The sequence below is a fragment of the Leucoraja erinacea genome, chromosome 1, assembly GCF_028641065.1.
Source record: "Leucoraja erinacea ecotype New England chromosome 1, Leri_hhj_1, whole genome shotgun sequence".
Classification (NCBI taxonomy): Eukaryota; Metazoa; Chordata; class Chondrichthyes; order Rajiformes; family Rajidae; genus Leucoraja; species Leucoraja erinaceus.
In genome coordinates this window covers 94,609,841-94,626,370 of record NC_073377.1, presented here as the reverse complement: position 1 = coordinate 94,626,370, position 16,530 = coordinate 94,609,841, and the positions used below count along the sequence as shown (strand labels likewise).

The 16,530-nt window shown below is 43.9% G+C and overlaps 1 protein-coding gene across 7 annotated transcripts; it reads left to right on the top strand.

Annotated features, from left to right (window-relative positions):
* Positions 1-8,806: 8,806 nt before the first annotated feature.
* hnrnpd (heterogeneous nuclear ribonucleoprotein D) lies at positions 8,807-15,929 on the top strand. 7 transcript variants are annotated; one of them, XR_008723842.1, is made up of 9 exons: positions 8,809-9,290; positions 11,762-11,930; positions 12,058-12,216; positions 12,593-12,724; positions 13,208-13,325; positions 13,404-13,556; positions 14,348-14,444; positions 14,750-14,856; positions 15,540-15,929. XR_008723842.1 is itself a non-coding variant. In XM_055639157.1 (8 exons), the coding sequence occupies exons 1-7, from the start codon at positions 9,070-9,072 to the stop codon at positions 14,413-14,415; spliced, it is 969 nt and encodes a 322-aa protein (XP_055495132.1). In that variant the 5' UTR covers positions 8,808-9,069; the 3' UTR covers positions 14,416-14,444; positions 15,540-15,929. The 7 variants fall into 7 exon arrangements, 5 of the variants coding, with proteins under 5 accessions (XP_055495132.1, XP_055495143.1, XP_055495155.1 ...); XR_008723845.1 differs by lacking the exon at positions 13,404-13,556 and having other exon boundaries at positions 8,807-9,290; XM_055639157.1 differs by lacking the exon at positions 14,750-14,856 and having other exon boundaries at positions 8,808-9,290; positions 13,208-13,274.
* Positions 15,930-16,530: the final 601 nt, after the last annotated feature.

Here is a 16,530-nt window from a genome sequence, read left to right as displayed (position 1 = left end):
TGCGGTACCCCACTACTCACTGCCTGCCATTCTTAAAGGGACCCGTTAATCCCTACTCTTTGTTTCCTGTCTGCCAACAACTTCTCTAATCCATGTCAGCACTCTACCCCCAATACCATGTTCCCTAATTTTGCCCACTAATCTCCTATGTGGGACTTTATCAAATATGATTAGTTTTAATCTGCAATTTGAGAAGGAGAAGGTTAAATCGGAAGTGGCAGCGGTGCAGCTGAACAAAGAGGATTATGAAGGCATGAGAGAGGCTGGCCAAGGTAGGCTGGAAAAGGATACTAGCAGGAATGATGGTGGAACAGCAATGGCAGGAATTTCTGGGCATAATCCGGAAGATGCAGGATCATTTCATTCCAAAAAGAAAGATTCTTAGGGGAGTAGGAGGCAACCGTGGCTAACAAGAGCAGTTAGGGATAGAATAAAACTAAAAGAAAAAGTGTATAACACAGCAAAGAGTAGCTGGAAGCCAGAGGATTGGGAAACTTTCATAGGACAACAGAAGGAAACAAAATGGGCAATACGTGCTGAAAAAGATGAAGTACGAAGGGAAGCTGGCCAAGAATATAAAGGACAGTAAAATCTTCTTTAGATATGTTAAGGGAAAAAGAGGAGCAAAGTCAAATGTGGGTCCCTTCAAGGCAGACATGGATGACATTATTATGGGGAACAAGGAAATGGCAGAAGAGTTGAACAGGTATCACGGATCTGTCTTCACTAAAGAAGACACAAACAATCTCCCAGAAGTACTGGAGGACAGAGTATCTAAGGGGGTCGAGGAACTGAAAGAAATTTTCATTAGGCAAGAAATAGTATTAGGTAGGCTAATGGGACTGAAGGATGATAAATCCCCGGGGCCTGATGGACTGCAACCCAGGGTCCTCAGGGAGGTGGCTCTAGAAATAGTGGACGCATTGGTGATCATTTTCCAATGTTCAATAGATTCAGGATCAGTCCCTGTGGATTAGAGGACAGCTAATGTTATCCCACTTTTCAAGAAAGGAGCGAGAGAGAAAACGGGGAATTACAGACCAGTTAGCCTGACTTTGGTGGTGGGAAAAATGCTGGAATCAATTATTAAAGAGGTAATAATGGGGCATTTGGATTAGTCCAAGTCAGCATGGATTTATGAAAGGAAAATCATGCTTGACTAATCTTCTGGAATTTTTTGAGGATGTGACAAGTAAAATGGATGAAGGGGAGTCAGTGGATGTAGTGTATCTAGACTTTCAGAAAGCCTTTGATAAGGTCCCGCACGGGAGACTGGTGACTAAAATTAGAGCACATGGTATTGGGGGTAGGGTGTTGACATGGATAGAAAATTAATTGGCAGACAGGAAGCAAAAAGTAGGAGTGAACGAGTCCTTTTCAGAATGGCAGGCAGTGGCGAGTGGAGTGCTGCAAGGCTCGGTGTTGGGGCCGCAACTGTTTACCATATATATTAATGATTTGGAAGAGGGAATTAGGAGAAACACTAGCAAGTTTGCGGATGACACAAAGCTGGGTGGCAGTTTGAACTGTGAAGAGGATGTTAGAAGGTTGCAGGGTGACCTGAACAGGTTGAGTGGGCAGATCCGTGGCAGATGCAGTATAATATAGATAAATGTGAGGTTATTCACTTTGGTAGCAAAAACAAGGGGGCAGATTATTATATCAATGGGGTTAGGTTAAGTAAGGGGGAGGTGCAGCGAGACCTGGGTGTCGTTGTACACCAGTCACTGAAGGTTGGTGTGCAAGTACAGCAGGCAGTGAAGAAAGCTAATGAAATGTTGGCCTTCATAACAAGAGGATTTCAGTATAAGTGTAGAGGTTCTTCTGCAGTTGTATAGGGTTCTGGTGAGACCACATCTGGAGTATTGCATACAGTTTTGGTCTCCTAATTCGAGGAAGGACATCCTTGTGATTGAGGCAGTGCAGCGTAGGTTCATGAGATTGGTTCCTGGGATGGCGGGACTGTCATATGAGGAAAGATTGAAAAGACTGGGCTTGTATTCACTGGAGTTTAGAAGGATGTATCTTTTAGTAACTTATAAAATGACTGGATAAGCTAGATGCAGTAAAAATGGTCCCAATGTTGGGCGAGTCCAGAACCAGGGGCCACAGTCATAGAATAAAGGGGAGGTAATTTAAGACTGAGGTGAGAAAAAACGTTTTCACCCAGAGTTGTGAATTTGTGGAATTCCCTGCCACAGACAGCAGTGGAGGCCAAATCACTTGATGGATTTAAGAGAGAGTTAGATAGAGCTTTAGGGGCTAGTGGAATCGAGGGATATGGGGAGAAGGCACGCACGGGTTATTGATTGGGGACGATCAGCCATGATCACAATGAATGGCGGTGCTGGCTCGAAGGGCCGAATGGCCGCCTCCTGCACCTATCTTCTATGTTTCTATATGCATTGATATTTAACAAGAATACTTAGAAAAAGAATAAGGATGGTGAGGTTAAAGGGCCTGTCCCACTTTCCTGAGTCCTCTGCCGAGTTGAAAGGACCTTAAGATTTTTGTGATCTACGAAAGTTGCAATTTTTCTCCTCCCGACTATCTTTTTATTCGTGGACTTTTTTGTCATGCTGGAAAAAACGTCCCGACTTACCTGATGCCACGAATACCTACGGCTTGCATAACGAGCCACTACAATATATCTACGGACTCCTACGGACATTCTCCGAGTTTGAATCAAGGGGAAAACTCAGTAGAATTTGTGAGTAACTCGGGAAAGTAGGACAGGCCCTTTAATGTCACAGCTAAGTGCATATAAAAAAGACATAATTAGAAAAATAGAGAAAATATTAACATTAACCAATTCTTATTTAGAATTTAAAAATAAACTTCTGGATGTTATGTTTTGTGGGCGAACATTGAATGAATAACGGGTAATGACAAGTCAGGGTATAGGAGGGAGAATTAAATTCTTTGGGTTTTTTTTATTTGTGTTTTTATTAGAAGCAATGTACAGTAGTATAAACCGCGGCATATGACAAAATACATTTTATGTACAACTTCTCTTTTAAATTTAACAAGAAAAAGGTAGATCAAGAGAGAGAGAGAGAGCGAGAACAAGAAAGAGTGAAGGAAGTAGTGATGTGTAAACCCCTAGAGTACCCGATGGGCAGTCCAGGGGTGAACAAGTGATAGCCTGTAGAAAAATATACAAAAACCCATAAAATTATAAAACAAAAGAAAGAAAAAAAAAGAAAAGAAACAGAAAACAAGGGGAAAAAAAGTGACCCTTGTGTAGGGATATACCTGCTTCACATCTCACCACACCCATCACCCAGTTCGTGAATCGCTTTATTTCCAGAGTTGTGTTGCACCATACTATACTTGGAATAAATCAATAAAAGGAGACCATGTCTTTGCTCTGATTTTCCTGCTAAGACGAGTCTCTTATCTTCAAGATGAAGCATCTCAGACATGCTTGTGATCCACATTTTAAGCGTTGGGGTGGATGCATTTTTCCCAGGGAGAATTAAATGACAAGTAATGACGTCAGGGTATAGGAGGGAGAATTAAATTCTGATTGAAACGAGTCAGAACAATAACTTTGCTCTCAACATCAGTAAGACAAAGGTGTTGATTGTTGACTTTAGATGGGGAGAACCGAGGATCCATGAACCTGTCTTTATTGTGGGTTGGTGGTGGAGAAATGTCAAGTTCCTGGGCATGCATATAGAAACATAGAAATTAGGTGCAGGAGTAGGCCATTCGGCCCTTCGAGCCTGCACCGCCATTCAATATGATCATGGCTGATCATCCAACTCAGTATCCCGTACCTGCCTTCTCTCCATACCCCCTGATCCCCTTAGCCACAAGGGCCACATCTAACTCCCTCTTAAATATAGCCAATGAACTGGCCTCAACTACCCTCTGTGGCAGAGAGTTCCAGAGATTCACCACTCTCTGTGTGAAAAAAGTTCTTCTCATCTCGGTTTTAAAGGATTTCCCCCTTATCCTTAAGCTGTGACCCCTTGTCCTGGACTTCCCTAACATCGGGAACAATCTTCCTGCATCTAGCCTGTCCAACCCCTTAAGAATTTTGTAAGTTTCTATAAGATCCCCTCTCAATCTCCTAAATTCTAGAGGGTATAAACCAAGTCTATCCAGTCTTTCTTCATAAGACAGTCCTGACATCCCAGGAATCAGTCTGGTGAACCGTCTCTGCACTCCCTCCATGGCAATAATGTCCTTCCTCAGATTTGGAGACCAAAACTGTACGCAATACTCCAGGTGTGGTCTCACCAAGACCCTGTACAACTGCAGTAGAACCTCCCTGCTCCTATATCTGCGAAGATCTATTCTGGTCACAGCACATTGATGCAATCATAAAAACAGCCCATCAACACCTCTTCCTTAGAAGATTGAGGAGATTTACTACAATCAATTCATATTCTCTTGAACCTTTCCAGATGGTTGGAAGAGACCATATTGACTTGTTGCATTGCAGCCTGATTTGGCAACTAAAAAATCCTGGGACTATAAGGAGATTATAAAAGGTAGTGGAACCCACGCAGTCCGTCACAGGTATTGACCTCCCCACCATCAAAGGGATCTATTGGAAGCCCTGCTTCAAAAAGGCAGCCAGCATCAAAGACCCACGCCAACCTGGCCGCTCTCTCATACACAATACACACAATACAATTTATTTGTCACTTGAACCTCATAGAGGCTCAAATGAAATGTTGTTTCTGCAGTCATACACACAAGAAAAAAAGACCCAAGACACAACACAATTTACACAGACATCCATCACAGCGCATCTCCTCCTCGCTGTGATGGAAGGCAAAAAAACTTATCTCTCCCCTGCACTCCCCATTCCCCTCCCGATGTCAGAGTCAAAGCCCCCGGCGGGCAATGGCAATTGTCCCGCGGCCATTAACGCCGTGCCGGGTGATGCAAGGCCCTCCGGGTCTTGTTGTTGGAGCCCCCCGCGGGCGCTAGCAAAGTCCCGCAGCCGTTGAAGCCGCGCCGGGCGGTGATGTAAGGCCCCGCTCCAGGCACTCCTCGACCCCGCGACTCGGGCGGGTGAAGTCGCCGTTGCGGAAGCACCGAAAAGCGGTCTCCCAGCAGGGACCCTCGGGCTCCCGGTGTCACTGTCCACCGGACCTGCGGTAAGCCTCCGAATCCCCGGGGTCGAGTCGCAGCAGCGCGCCACCACCACTCTGAACTCGGCCAGCTCTACGATGGTGAGTAGGTCCGCAGCTCCGCAGCTCCGCGACTGGAGCCCTAGGTCGTTCCTGCTGGAGACCGCTCCACGTTGCAGCCCCAATGACAACGGAGACCCGACAGGGAAAAGGTCGGGTTCTCCGTGCAGGGGAAAGATTTAAAAAGTTTCTCCCCCACCTCCTCCCCCCCCCCCCCACCACCACACGCACATACACACACACACCATCAAAAAAAATAAAAACTACATTAAAACGGGACAAAAAATAACAAAAAGACAGACGGACTGCAGAGGCCGCTGCGACGTGAGTTCATTTCACTCCTACCACCAGGAAGAAGGTGGTGGTGGCCTGTCGGTAACGACGATGGAGGGACTGGGAACCACCAGGAAGAAGGTACACGAGTCTATAAACCAGTTTCAATAATAGCTTCTTCCAAACAATCAGCAGGCTCCTGACCACACTAACCCCACCTTTGAACTGTGGACTGTCGTTGGTTGTACGAAGAACTTCAGACTTTTTGGTACTGGTATTAGGGCGACTAATTTAGATTTTTTGTTTAAAACATTATTATCTGTAAGTTGTGCTTCCAGGCCTGACATGCTGCTGCAAGTAGAAATGTAACTGTTCCATTATGACAATTTAACACTCTTGATTGTCAAGTCAGTGGCTCTTTCCCCACAGAGCCTTTGTGTTGGCTGCACTGAGTTTGTCTCAGTATGTTCCTGAGAAGTCGGAAGTTTGAAAGTCACAATGCATTGAACGTTCTGCAACAGGGATTTCAATGTTGATGAATGTGACTTATTTAGCACCACCATTAACTGAGTAAGTGGAGTTCTGAATAATCACGTTGATCTACACCCCACCACCCTTGCTCTGCCTATTGTACTCAAGTTTGTATTTATGTAAAGTCTGATACTTGAGTTTGATTGGATCTATGCATTGAATTATGTCTTATAGAAACTTACAAAATTCTTAAGGGGTTGGACAGGCTAGATGCAGGAAGATTATTCCTGATGTTGGAGAAGTCCAGAACTAGGGGTCACAGTTTAAGGATAAGAGGGAAGTCTTTTAGGACCAAGATGAGAAAATCATTTTTTACAGAGTGGTGAATCTGTGGCATTCTCTGCCACAGAAGGTAGTTGAGGCCAGTTTTGATTTGATTTGATTCAATTTATTGTCATTGCACTTTTCAGTACAACAAAATGGTTTAGCCTGCAGTCATAACATAGAATACATAACAAACACTCAACACAGTTTAAAGTCCCAAAGTCATTGTCTCTTCCCTCCTTGCTCTCCCTCTGCGCTGAGGCAATCCAAGCCTCCGATGTTGTGGCCCCGCCGGGTGATGGTAAGTAAGTCCTGCGACTGAATCCGTGCTCCGCAAACGGGCCGGTTCAAACTCCACAGCCCGGGGCGGTCGAAGCCGCCGCCCTCCAGTCCAGCGGACGCTGCTGTAGTTGCGGGAGCTCTGGAAAAACAGGTCACCACCTGTGACCTGTGAGCTCCCGATGATGTCGTCCACTGGCCCGCGGCCGAGCCTCCAAAGTCGGGTCGGAAGTTGGGTCGCCCCGCAACCACCGCCCCGAAGTCGGCCAGCCTCGCGTTGGTAAGTCCTGGCTCTGCCTCCGCAGCCTCGAGGTCGGTCGCAGTTGGAGGCCGCCAGCTCTGTGATAGGCCCCAGCGCAGACGGACGCGGAGACGGGGGATACGGCAGGAAAGGTCGCATTCCCCCCCCCCCCGAAACGGAAGAGTCAAAAAACATACCACACCCACCCCCCACACATACACAACTAAATAAACCAATATAAACTGCAACAACGGGACAAAAGAAAACAAAAAACAGAAAAGACAAACGGACTGCAGGCGAGCCGCAGCTGCAAGGCAGCGCCGCCACTTCTGGGTTTTCCGGGTTCACTGGCTATATTTAAGGGGGAGTTAGATGTGGCCCTTGTGGCTAAAGGGATCAGGGGTTATGGGGAGAAGGCAGGGATGGGATACTGAGTTGGATGATCAGCCATGACCATATTGAATGGCGGTGCAGGCTCGAAGGGCCGAATGGCCTACTCCTGCACCTATTTTCTATGTACAGTATTATTTGATTGATAGCATGCAAAACAAATCATTTCACTGTACCTCAGTAAACATAATAATCTTAAACAAAGGAAGCATATCCGAACCTGAAACATCACCTGTCCATATCCTCCACAGATGCAACTTGGCCCACTGAGTTACTCCAGCAATGTGTGCTTTATTCAAGATTCCAACAACTGCAGTTACATATGTCTCCATACCCAACATTAGACTGGACTGGGGTCAGGCAAACTTTACATTGCAACAGTTAGTAAAATGTGCCTCACATTATAATAGTTCCATCAACTTAAATACTGTATGGTGAAGAGAGGTAGAATTCAGATAAAAATTAAAATAGAGAGGTCGGGGGCAGTGAATTAGTGGGACGAAGAGTTGGTCAGGAGAATGAGGATATTCGGTCAAAACCTGGATCCGTCTGAAGAAGGGTCTCGACCCGAACCGTAACCCATTCCTTCTCCCCAGAGTTGTTGACTGACCCGCTGAGTTACTCCTGCATTTTGTCTCAATGCATATTACCCAGTTTCTCAGCTGCATATTCACTGCACAAATATTTTGTGGGCAACACAGGAAAGGAATTCCTTAACATTGCAACACATTCAGTGATGAGCATTTAGTCATACCACATGCAAACAGGCCCTTTGGCACAACTTGCCCACACTGGCAACATCCCAGCTACACTAGTCGAAGAAGGGTCTTGACCCGAAACATCACCCATTCGTTCTAGCCAGAGATGCTGCCTGAGTTATTCGAGTATTTTGGGTCTACACTAGTTCCACCTCTCTGCGCTTGGCCCATACCCCTCCAAACCTGCCCTATTCATATACATGTCTAACTGACTCTCAAATTTCACTGTACCTTAATTGGTACATGTGACAATAAATTGATCTTGAAATCTTTTTTAAAACGTTGCGATAGTACCTACCTCAAATATCTCCTCTGCCAGCTCATTCCATACACCAACCACTCTTTGTATGAAAATGTTACCCTACCCCTCAGATTCCTATTAAATCCCCCACCACCCACACACCCCAATACTGTCCTCAGGTTCTCGATTCCCCTACTCTGGGCAAGAGACTCTATGCGTCTGCCCGATCTATTCCTCTCATGATTTTATACACCTCTTTAACATCACCCCTCATCCTCCTGCGCTCCAGGGAATAGTCCCAGCCTACTCAACCTCTCCCTATAGTTTAGACCAAAGATCCTATAGCTCTCTATAGGATCTTTGACTTGGACCTTCGAGTCCTGGTAAATCTCTCTCACACACACACAGCCTGCGGGAGGACTCCTCCACCTGCCGTCACAATCAAAGATCCTATAGCAAAGGATCTTTGGTCACAATGCCTGCTTTGTTCCTCCTCCGCGGCCGCCACCCAGCAGACGGAGTCCCCTCTTGCCCACGGAGCCGCCTGCCGAGACTCTTTGGTAACATTCCAGCCCCCCCCACCGCGGGCGGCGACGCGCACCCACCCACCTGCTGCCCATTGGCTGCCTTTGCCGCCCCGCTCACGTGACCCGCCCCGGGCCCAGGTCCCGGTCGCGGCGGCCATTTTGTGAGGACACCATTATTTAAAGAGAGGAGCGGGCGTGTGCGGCCGCATTCCCTACCCGGCTCCACACCCGTCGATCCGCACCCGGGCTCCCGCCGCTACCTCCCCTTCTTCCTTCATCGAGGATCTGTTACCGGCGGCGGTGCTGCGATCGGCGCGGACTCTGTGTGTGTGCGCGCGCGCGCGTGCGTCTGTCTCTCCCCCCTTTGATCAGGGCGGCGGCGGCGGCGGCGGCGGCTTCCCGGTTTGCCCCAGAGATGTCGGAGGCGGAGCAGTTCTCCGAGATCGAGGCTTCGGAGCAAGGCCTAGGAGCGGTGGCGGTGGCGGCGGCGGAGAGCGAGGCATCGGCGGTGGCGGCGGCGGGCCTGAGCGATGCGACGTCGGAGGCCAAGGCAGGCGAGGGTGGCGACGGCTTGGTCGCGGTCATCGAGACCGAGGGGGCCAAGATCGACGCAAGCAAAACGGAGGAGGACGAAGGGTGAGGAGGAGGTGGCGAGAGAAGAGGAAAGACGGGAAGGGAGAGTAGGCCATGTCTGCCCCCGTGTCCTTGGCGATGCCCGGTCGGGGCCTCCATCCCCCTCCCCGCTGCCTGTCTGTCTGCCGGCTCCGCTCCGGCCGCGAACCGCCCACCAACCCACCCGCTCCAGGCCCGACCGACCGGCCGTTCATTCATCGGTGGCGCGCGCTACCCGGCCGGCCCGGCTCGGCTTCCGGTCGTGGGCCCCATTGTGACGTGAGGACCATTGTGACGGAGGCGAGCGGCGGCGGGGGGTGGGGGGGAGGAGAGCGCAGCCTGCACTCACTCCCGGCCACATTCCCTCTCCCATGTGCTTCCTCCCGTCTTTCCCGCGGATACTGTGTCAATGGGCAGAGGCAGATTTAAATAAAAATCAAAATAAACTTTATTCAGAGTATCGGATCCAGTGAAGCTGCAGAAATTGTTCCGACATTTTCGGAGCCATATGAAAATACACACAATCATTCGCGCTGTCGCGTTCACAAATCTCACTTTACCCAGCACCCTTGCCACTCGTGTGCCCCCCTGGGCAGAGGCAGATTGTTTTCATCTCGCTCAATGGCGTCGATCATTTGTGGCGGGAAGTTTTTTGTTTTCCTTTTAAACATTTACAATTCCCTTTTGAGAGTGGGTAACCTTCACAAAGAGTGTTCCCTTTTTGTAGAAAATCGACTGGTAGTGTTCTTTATTCCCGTTCCCCTGATTTGCACCATAGTGCAGGCTGGACGGATTTTATTACCATACTCGTTAATGTTAAAATGTAACATTGGTTATGCTGTTATGGTAAGATTTGTTTTATAAGATTGCCGGAGGGAATTGCCCGCCTGTGAAATAACCAGATATTACCCTTATGAAGAGTAGACTTAATTTGAATGGAGCTATTCCAAAATTTATTTGTATTATTTCAATTTTGTTAATCCCCAACTCATACAAAGGTTTGATTACAGAAAATCAAACTGTTCTGAAGCTTAATCTGGTTTTGGTCAGTTGTGGAAGTTATTTGCGATCTGTCTGAAATGATTCTTACCTACAGCAATCGACAGTGGGATTCTTATGGTTTGTCTAGTGTGTCTACAGCACTACTGATGTCCTAAATGTGTAGCGACTTGCTTTCATTCAGAAAGGTTATGTCATTTTTTTTTGGTATTGGGAGTGCCCCTTTTATTTTTCTACACAATTTTCATATGTTGCCAAAAAAACAATCCAGTTTAAATCTTGAGAATTGTTTCCAATGGGAACCTATGAGACATTGTACTGGTTCCTAAAAACCAGAAATGGCAGTGGTTATATTACTGCTGTTGGATAAAGTTAGGCTTTCACAGACAGGACAGTGCTTTGTGTATTCCTTTTAGTTCTTTTCAAAGAGTGATGAAAGGTCTGATGTCGGTTTCTGGTCCTGTGAAAGCCTAACCTAATGTTTGCAATCAGGAATTTGGTGGTCAAACTATTGACATTCCCAATGAAGTTTAGATATTGGGATAGTCATTGGGGCAAGGGCCCCATACCCAGTAAAAGATCAATTTTAGACTAAATTAAAATTTCCCCCTACTATTATTATTGTGGACAGCTCGTGGCCAGAACCATCATGCATTTTTGGGCAGAAATTGGTGCAAAGGCGAGTTTAGTGAATTCAGAGTACAGTTTTGTGTTGGTAATATGTCCAAGATCTAGATTGGTTGCCGATTATAGATCTTACTGTCCAGTTCAGATATTTAATGCTTGGTGTTTTTAATCAGATTCAGTAAATTTGGAACATAATGCAATTTGACGTTCAATATGTTTAAAGCAGTACCCTTGGCTCAACTTGGTAACTTCTAGCTAGGCCTTATTGCTCTGTTTGGGTTTTGGTTAGCTTTTATCATTATCCTCCATTTGACATTTCTTCTAGTACGATGTACTTTCAGCATCACTTTACGCTCAGAAATTTTGGTTGAACCGAGAAAATTTTAAATCTGTAAATGTGGAAGTTCCAAACTATTCAATGCTTGAGGAGGTTTATACTGTAAAAACTTAGACGAGTTCATCAGGGCCAAGAACTAATATTGATACTTTCGTAGAGTGGCCTCAAGCCCTGAGGCAGGTAAACCTATCCATTGTGGGATGCTGGTATTTAGTTTTCTACAATGAGAAGTCCAGGACTCTTGGCAGGAGTTCAGTCTTATGAACATTTTGCATAGAGTTTTATCTTGATTAGTTTTGGAATACTTTCTGGTAAAATACAAGGCCCCAATCTATGTAATGAATAGCTTAAAATTAATCCTGCTGTGCATCTACTGTAATGTTGTCTTGAAAATAAAATTGCTTAATTTATCCACCAAATGGGGTTTTGCATGTATTCTTGATGAAGGTGCACCAGGAACATGGTTACTGTGTGAGGCAGCTTAAGTTTTTGATTTGGCTACTGATGTGTATATACTTCACTGTTTCTGCAGAAAAATGTTTGTGGGTGGCCTCAGCTGGGATACCACAAAGAAAGATCTGAAGGACTATTTCTCTAAATTTGGAGAGGTGGTAGATTGCACATTAAAGTTGGATCCCATTACAGGGCGTTCAAGAGGATTTGGATTCGTCCTGTTTAAAGAGGCTGACAGTGTGGATAAGGTATTTGATCATAAACCTTGGGCTTAAAAAGTGGGTTCAGAAGATAATGGCTTAATAATGAAATAAAGTTTCAGTATCTGTTTTCTCTGATTGATATTTTGAATATTTTTGTTCCGTTCCCATATAGGTTATGGAACAGAAGGAGCATAAATTAAACGGCAAGGTGATAGATCCCAAAAAAGCCAAGGCAATGAAAAAGGAACCCGTAAAGAAAATTTTTGTAGGAGGTCTTTCACCTGATACAGCAGAAGAGAAGATCAGAGAATACTTTGGGGCATTTGGGGAAGTATGTATATTACATCTTAATCTTTCAAGTTACTGACAAAAATGTAGTTAATCTTTGAATGCCAGTTCAAATTGTAAGATATGGGGATCGGTGAGGTGGAATGACATGTGAAAAGTATGCTTCAAATGAATTAATAAATAGCTAGGATCGACAGGCCTTTATTTGCTGTTGCCTTTCATGGGTTTGGTGCATTATCAGTTCTGGGCGATTTTAATTGTGGCTTGCAAAGTCTTGAGTGTGGATATAAATGAAATTTCCTGATTTTTGTTTTGCTTTGATGGTAGGAATGGGTTGTGCATCTGCTGGTCTAATATGAATTCTGACTGATATAGTCGAGCATGAACATAGAATTTTAATTGTTTCTCATAAAATGTAGGTGGAATCAATAGAACTTCCTATGGACAACAAAACAAATAAGAGGCGTGGATTCTGTTTCATAACTTTCAAGGAAGAGGATCCAGTTAAGAAGATTCTTGAAAAGAAGTTCCATAATGTTGGGCTTAGCAAGGTATGTTGTGCTGAAATTAATGCATTACCAGGAATAACCTGGTGATATGAATAGTTTGATTGTAATTGGATTTAATTTAATTGTAAATACGCAATGGAATGGTGTCTGACTACTGGCCGAGTGATAATGATATGATATGCCATTTATTGTCACTATATGTACAGTTGACTGAAAGCTGCTCGTACTGTGCATACATACAATTTTTACAAAAAATTTAATTAGGTAAATACGGACATATATACATATATACAGATGGTGTCTGACTACTGGCCGAGTAATGAGTAACTGCTTTTGGTTAATGCTATTTTGGGTCCTTAAATCTGTGTCCAACGGATTGTGTATTTGCAAAAAGTGCATGTGATCTAGATGTATTTTGTGGATTCTTGTGCATGAGTGACTTTAAATTAATAGTTTTACCTCTAGATTTGGAAGAACCCATGATAATATAGTGAGGAAAAGCTGAAACTGTTTCTTATTTGACAGTGTGAGATCAAGGTGGCAATGTCGAAGGAAGTCTATCAGCAGCAGCAGCAGTGGGGAGTTGGACGAGGTACTTTTGCAGGTCGAAGCCGTGGGAGAGGCGGTGGGACAGGTGCTGGAGGTAATGTACATTCTTGATGTACTGTGGGGTTAAATTGTAATTGTTCCAGTTGATGAAAATCTTCATTGCACTTTTCAGCCCCAAGCCAGAACTGGAACCAAGGATATAATAACTACTGGAATCCAAACTATGGCAGCTATAACTATGGCTACAATAGCCAGGGCTATGGAGGTTATGGTGGCTATGACTATCCTGCTTATAATAACTACTATGGATATGGTGACTATGGCAGTAAGTGCTTGTTCAACTTTTTCAAACATAATTGCATGCAATGAACTCTTTATTTTTAACTTTAGACTGTTAAATTGTTTTTGAGCACTGCATGACCTGAAAAACAAATTGGCATGATATGCAAAGGCTGGATTACTGCATGTTCCATCTTAATTTTTCTGCTGCTTTTCCCTTCCATGCTTTTTTTCTTGCAAAGAGGGTGGGGCAATCATTGAAGGGGTTGGGGGCCCTTCTGGTCCGCTGATAAGGATGTGTGCTCCTGTGGGATGGAACTGGCCTACTTGTTCCTGCTGTGGGCCCCTCTTTCCCATTGTGACACGAGTGCTCTGTTAGTGCACTGTTCTCACTTAGAGGCCTGGCCAATAACTGAGAAAAACCCAACAATGAATATGAAATTAAAAGATTTAAACCAAGTATTGCAGGTCCAACATAAAAATAATCAATCAGCAGGTCAGTGGTGTTTTTAGACAGATTGATATTTCAGGCGTGTGCCTTTGAGAAACCAATAAAACACAAGGAGAGATGCCAATCCCACAATCAGTGATGTAGTGCTACAGTGATTGTGCTTGATCTTGATGGAGTTTTTAAATAACCCCATATAACCCAAAAGGATTATTTGTAATCAGCTCACCTAAAGCCTGTCTAGGATGAAGATCTTTTTTTGGTGAGGGTCTTTATAAAAAAAAATCAAAAAAAAAAATCAAATTTTCCAGGCTACATATGTGAACTTTTTTTGGTTGAGTGTGAAATGGATCATTGAGCATCTTGTGTAAATGCTAAAAATGTTACAGATCAACAGAGTGGTTATGGGAAAGCACCACGACGTGGAGGTCATCAGAATAGCTACAAACCATACTAAGATTTGTCCCTGCAGCCCATTGGAAGCAGGTATGTTAGCTATTCGTTTAAATTTCATTTTAACATTATTTAACTTTCGTTAAAATTATATTTATAATTAATTTACATATTTTAAAATTTTACAGCACTCAAGTGCTTTTTTTAAAAAGTAGACACTCTTGGAGTTTTGTAATGCAGATGCTGTAAGAAGCTTTATGGCTTTTGCCCTTTTTTTTAACAAGTTTGTAAATTTAAACAGGTAAAGTACTGCTAATGGGTACAAATAAAGGACACTTCAAGACAAAAAGAAAGCCATTGTCTGCTAACTGACATTATACCTTGTTTGTACCCGCCAGCGGGAACTTCATTGCAGGCCATGTGTCACCCTGACCACACGATTCTCACAGGCCCGCTCAATGCGGACAGAGTACGAGACGCTCGCGCTCTCGAATGCTGCCGTTTGGTATGGTCTCTTCCAACATCCTGTATCAGCATTAAAATAAAATGGATACTTCAAGCTTTGCCTTCACTTATTTCTTGCTTATTATATTAATGTAATTTAATGCATTTTTTACAGGCCCCTGTAATGGTTAAATACGACTGCTTACAGAATAATTCATTCTTCTATGGATACAGCTTGTCTTTGGACTTTCCAAGTGTATTAATATATATTTTCTAAATCCAGTTTATTAAATGCTTGCTTTCCTCCCTCCCCCATTTTAATAGTCCTGTAGTCGTAATTGCAAATAGTCCATGTGCTAAACCCAGACAATTCCTGAGACTTTTTATTACCTGATCATTTGGGGAAGCTTAGACTACTGCACACAGCACAATCAAAATATTTCTGGGGGGGTTTTAACAGCTAACATTAGTATACTCACTCCATTAAACGCAATTGTCTTTTGTAAAGGGTGTGGAAAGTATAATTCGGCCTACAAGTTTTCAAGTTTCTCTGGATTTTTAGTTCCTGGACTATTCAGCATTTATAGATTTTATGTAGTAAATATTTTGGTGGTTGCATTAACTGTTGAATTTAAAGCTCAAGGTATATATGGGTGGGTATTTGTGTATTGTAATTCTTTGTACTCTGCTGATCTGTTGAATCTGACCATCTCCAACATCCATTCTCTGTTTGGTTTCTTTTAGGTGAAGGAACAGTATTTTACTCCAGATAGAAGATTCATAGGAAGTGGTGTTTAGGCATCTAAAGCAGCAATTAACTGTCCAGTACATTTTTTGTTTTTGTATCATTCGCCAATCCCTCTTCCTATCCACCCCTGCCATCTACACAAGAACTGCTGCCACCTGTCCCATCTCATTGAATTTGGTTTTGACTTTAAAAACAGTATATTGCTTTTGTTATTTTTACCTGGTAGATGTATTTTCTGTGACCAACCATTTATTTTGTACATTGGCTCCCCATATGGATTGTTACATTGAATGCGTATGTGTTCAATTCATTGTGATGACATTTAGATATGGTACAAGTACCCTATTGGATTGTTGGTTTTTTAATAAAACTTTTTGTATAATAAATGTTTCGTCTCTTCTATGTAATTAATGGCAATGACTTTCATTTTTCAATAATTGAAAGTGCCTGAGGTTTAAATTGAAAATGTGTACGCTCCAAATGCATTCTCAAATTTATTTAGTGGCTATTTGGGCTAAATTTAATTTCTGGGTAAATATTGGTATGTTGACTGCTAGTTTGTGAGGAGGGTCCAGCGAGTGTCTGCAAACTATGTGACCTGCCAAAGAGTTGAAGACTGCACCTAGGCTTTTGTTTTTGTCAAGCATTGAGCTTGTAAGAATAGGCCTGAAAGGAGGGGTCGGTGGATATATTTAAGGCAAGAGATAGATTCTTGATTAGTACGGGTGTCAGAGGTTATATGGAGAATGCAGGAGAAATGGGTTAGGAAGGAGATAGATCAGCCATGCTTGAATGGCGGAGTAGACTTGATGGGCCGAATGGCCTAATTCTCCCTATCACATGATTTTGTGATCTTATGAAGATGTATACTCCCAGTTAGGGGGTGGGAAGTATGGAGGTGAAACACCAAATTAGAGATTGTTCAATTCAATGGTTTAACACTAATCAAATGGTGTTAGGTGGACACTAAAACAAGTGTGTTATCTG

Excerpts from the sequence above, each read along its gene's own strand:
- hnrnpd (XM_055639136.1), top strand. The coding sequence starts at position 9,070 with ATGTCGGAGGCGGAGCAGTTCTCCGAGATCGAGGCTTCGGAGCAAGGC. Across the intron at positions 11,931-12,057 it reads AGGCTGACAGTGTGGATAAG|GTTATGGAACAGAAGGAGCA; the intron begins GTATTTGATCAT and ends GTTCCCATATAG. Across the intron at positions 12,217-12,592 it reads ACTTTGGGGCATTTGGGGAA|GTGGAATCAATAGAACTTCC; the intron begins GTATGTATATTA and ends CATAAAATGTAG.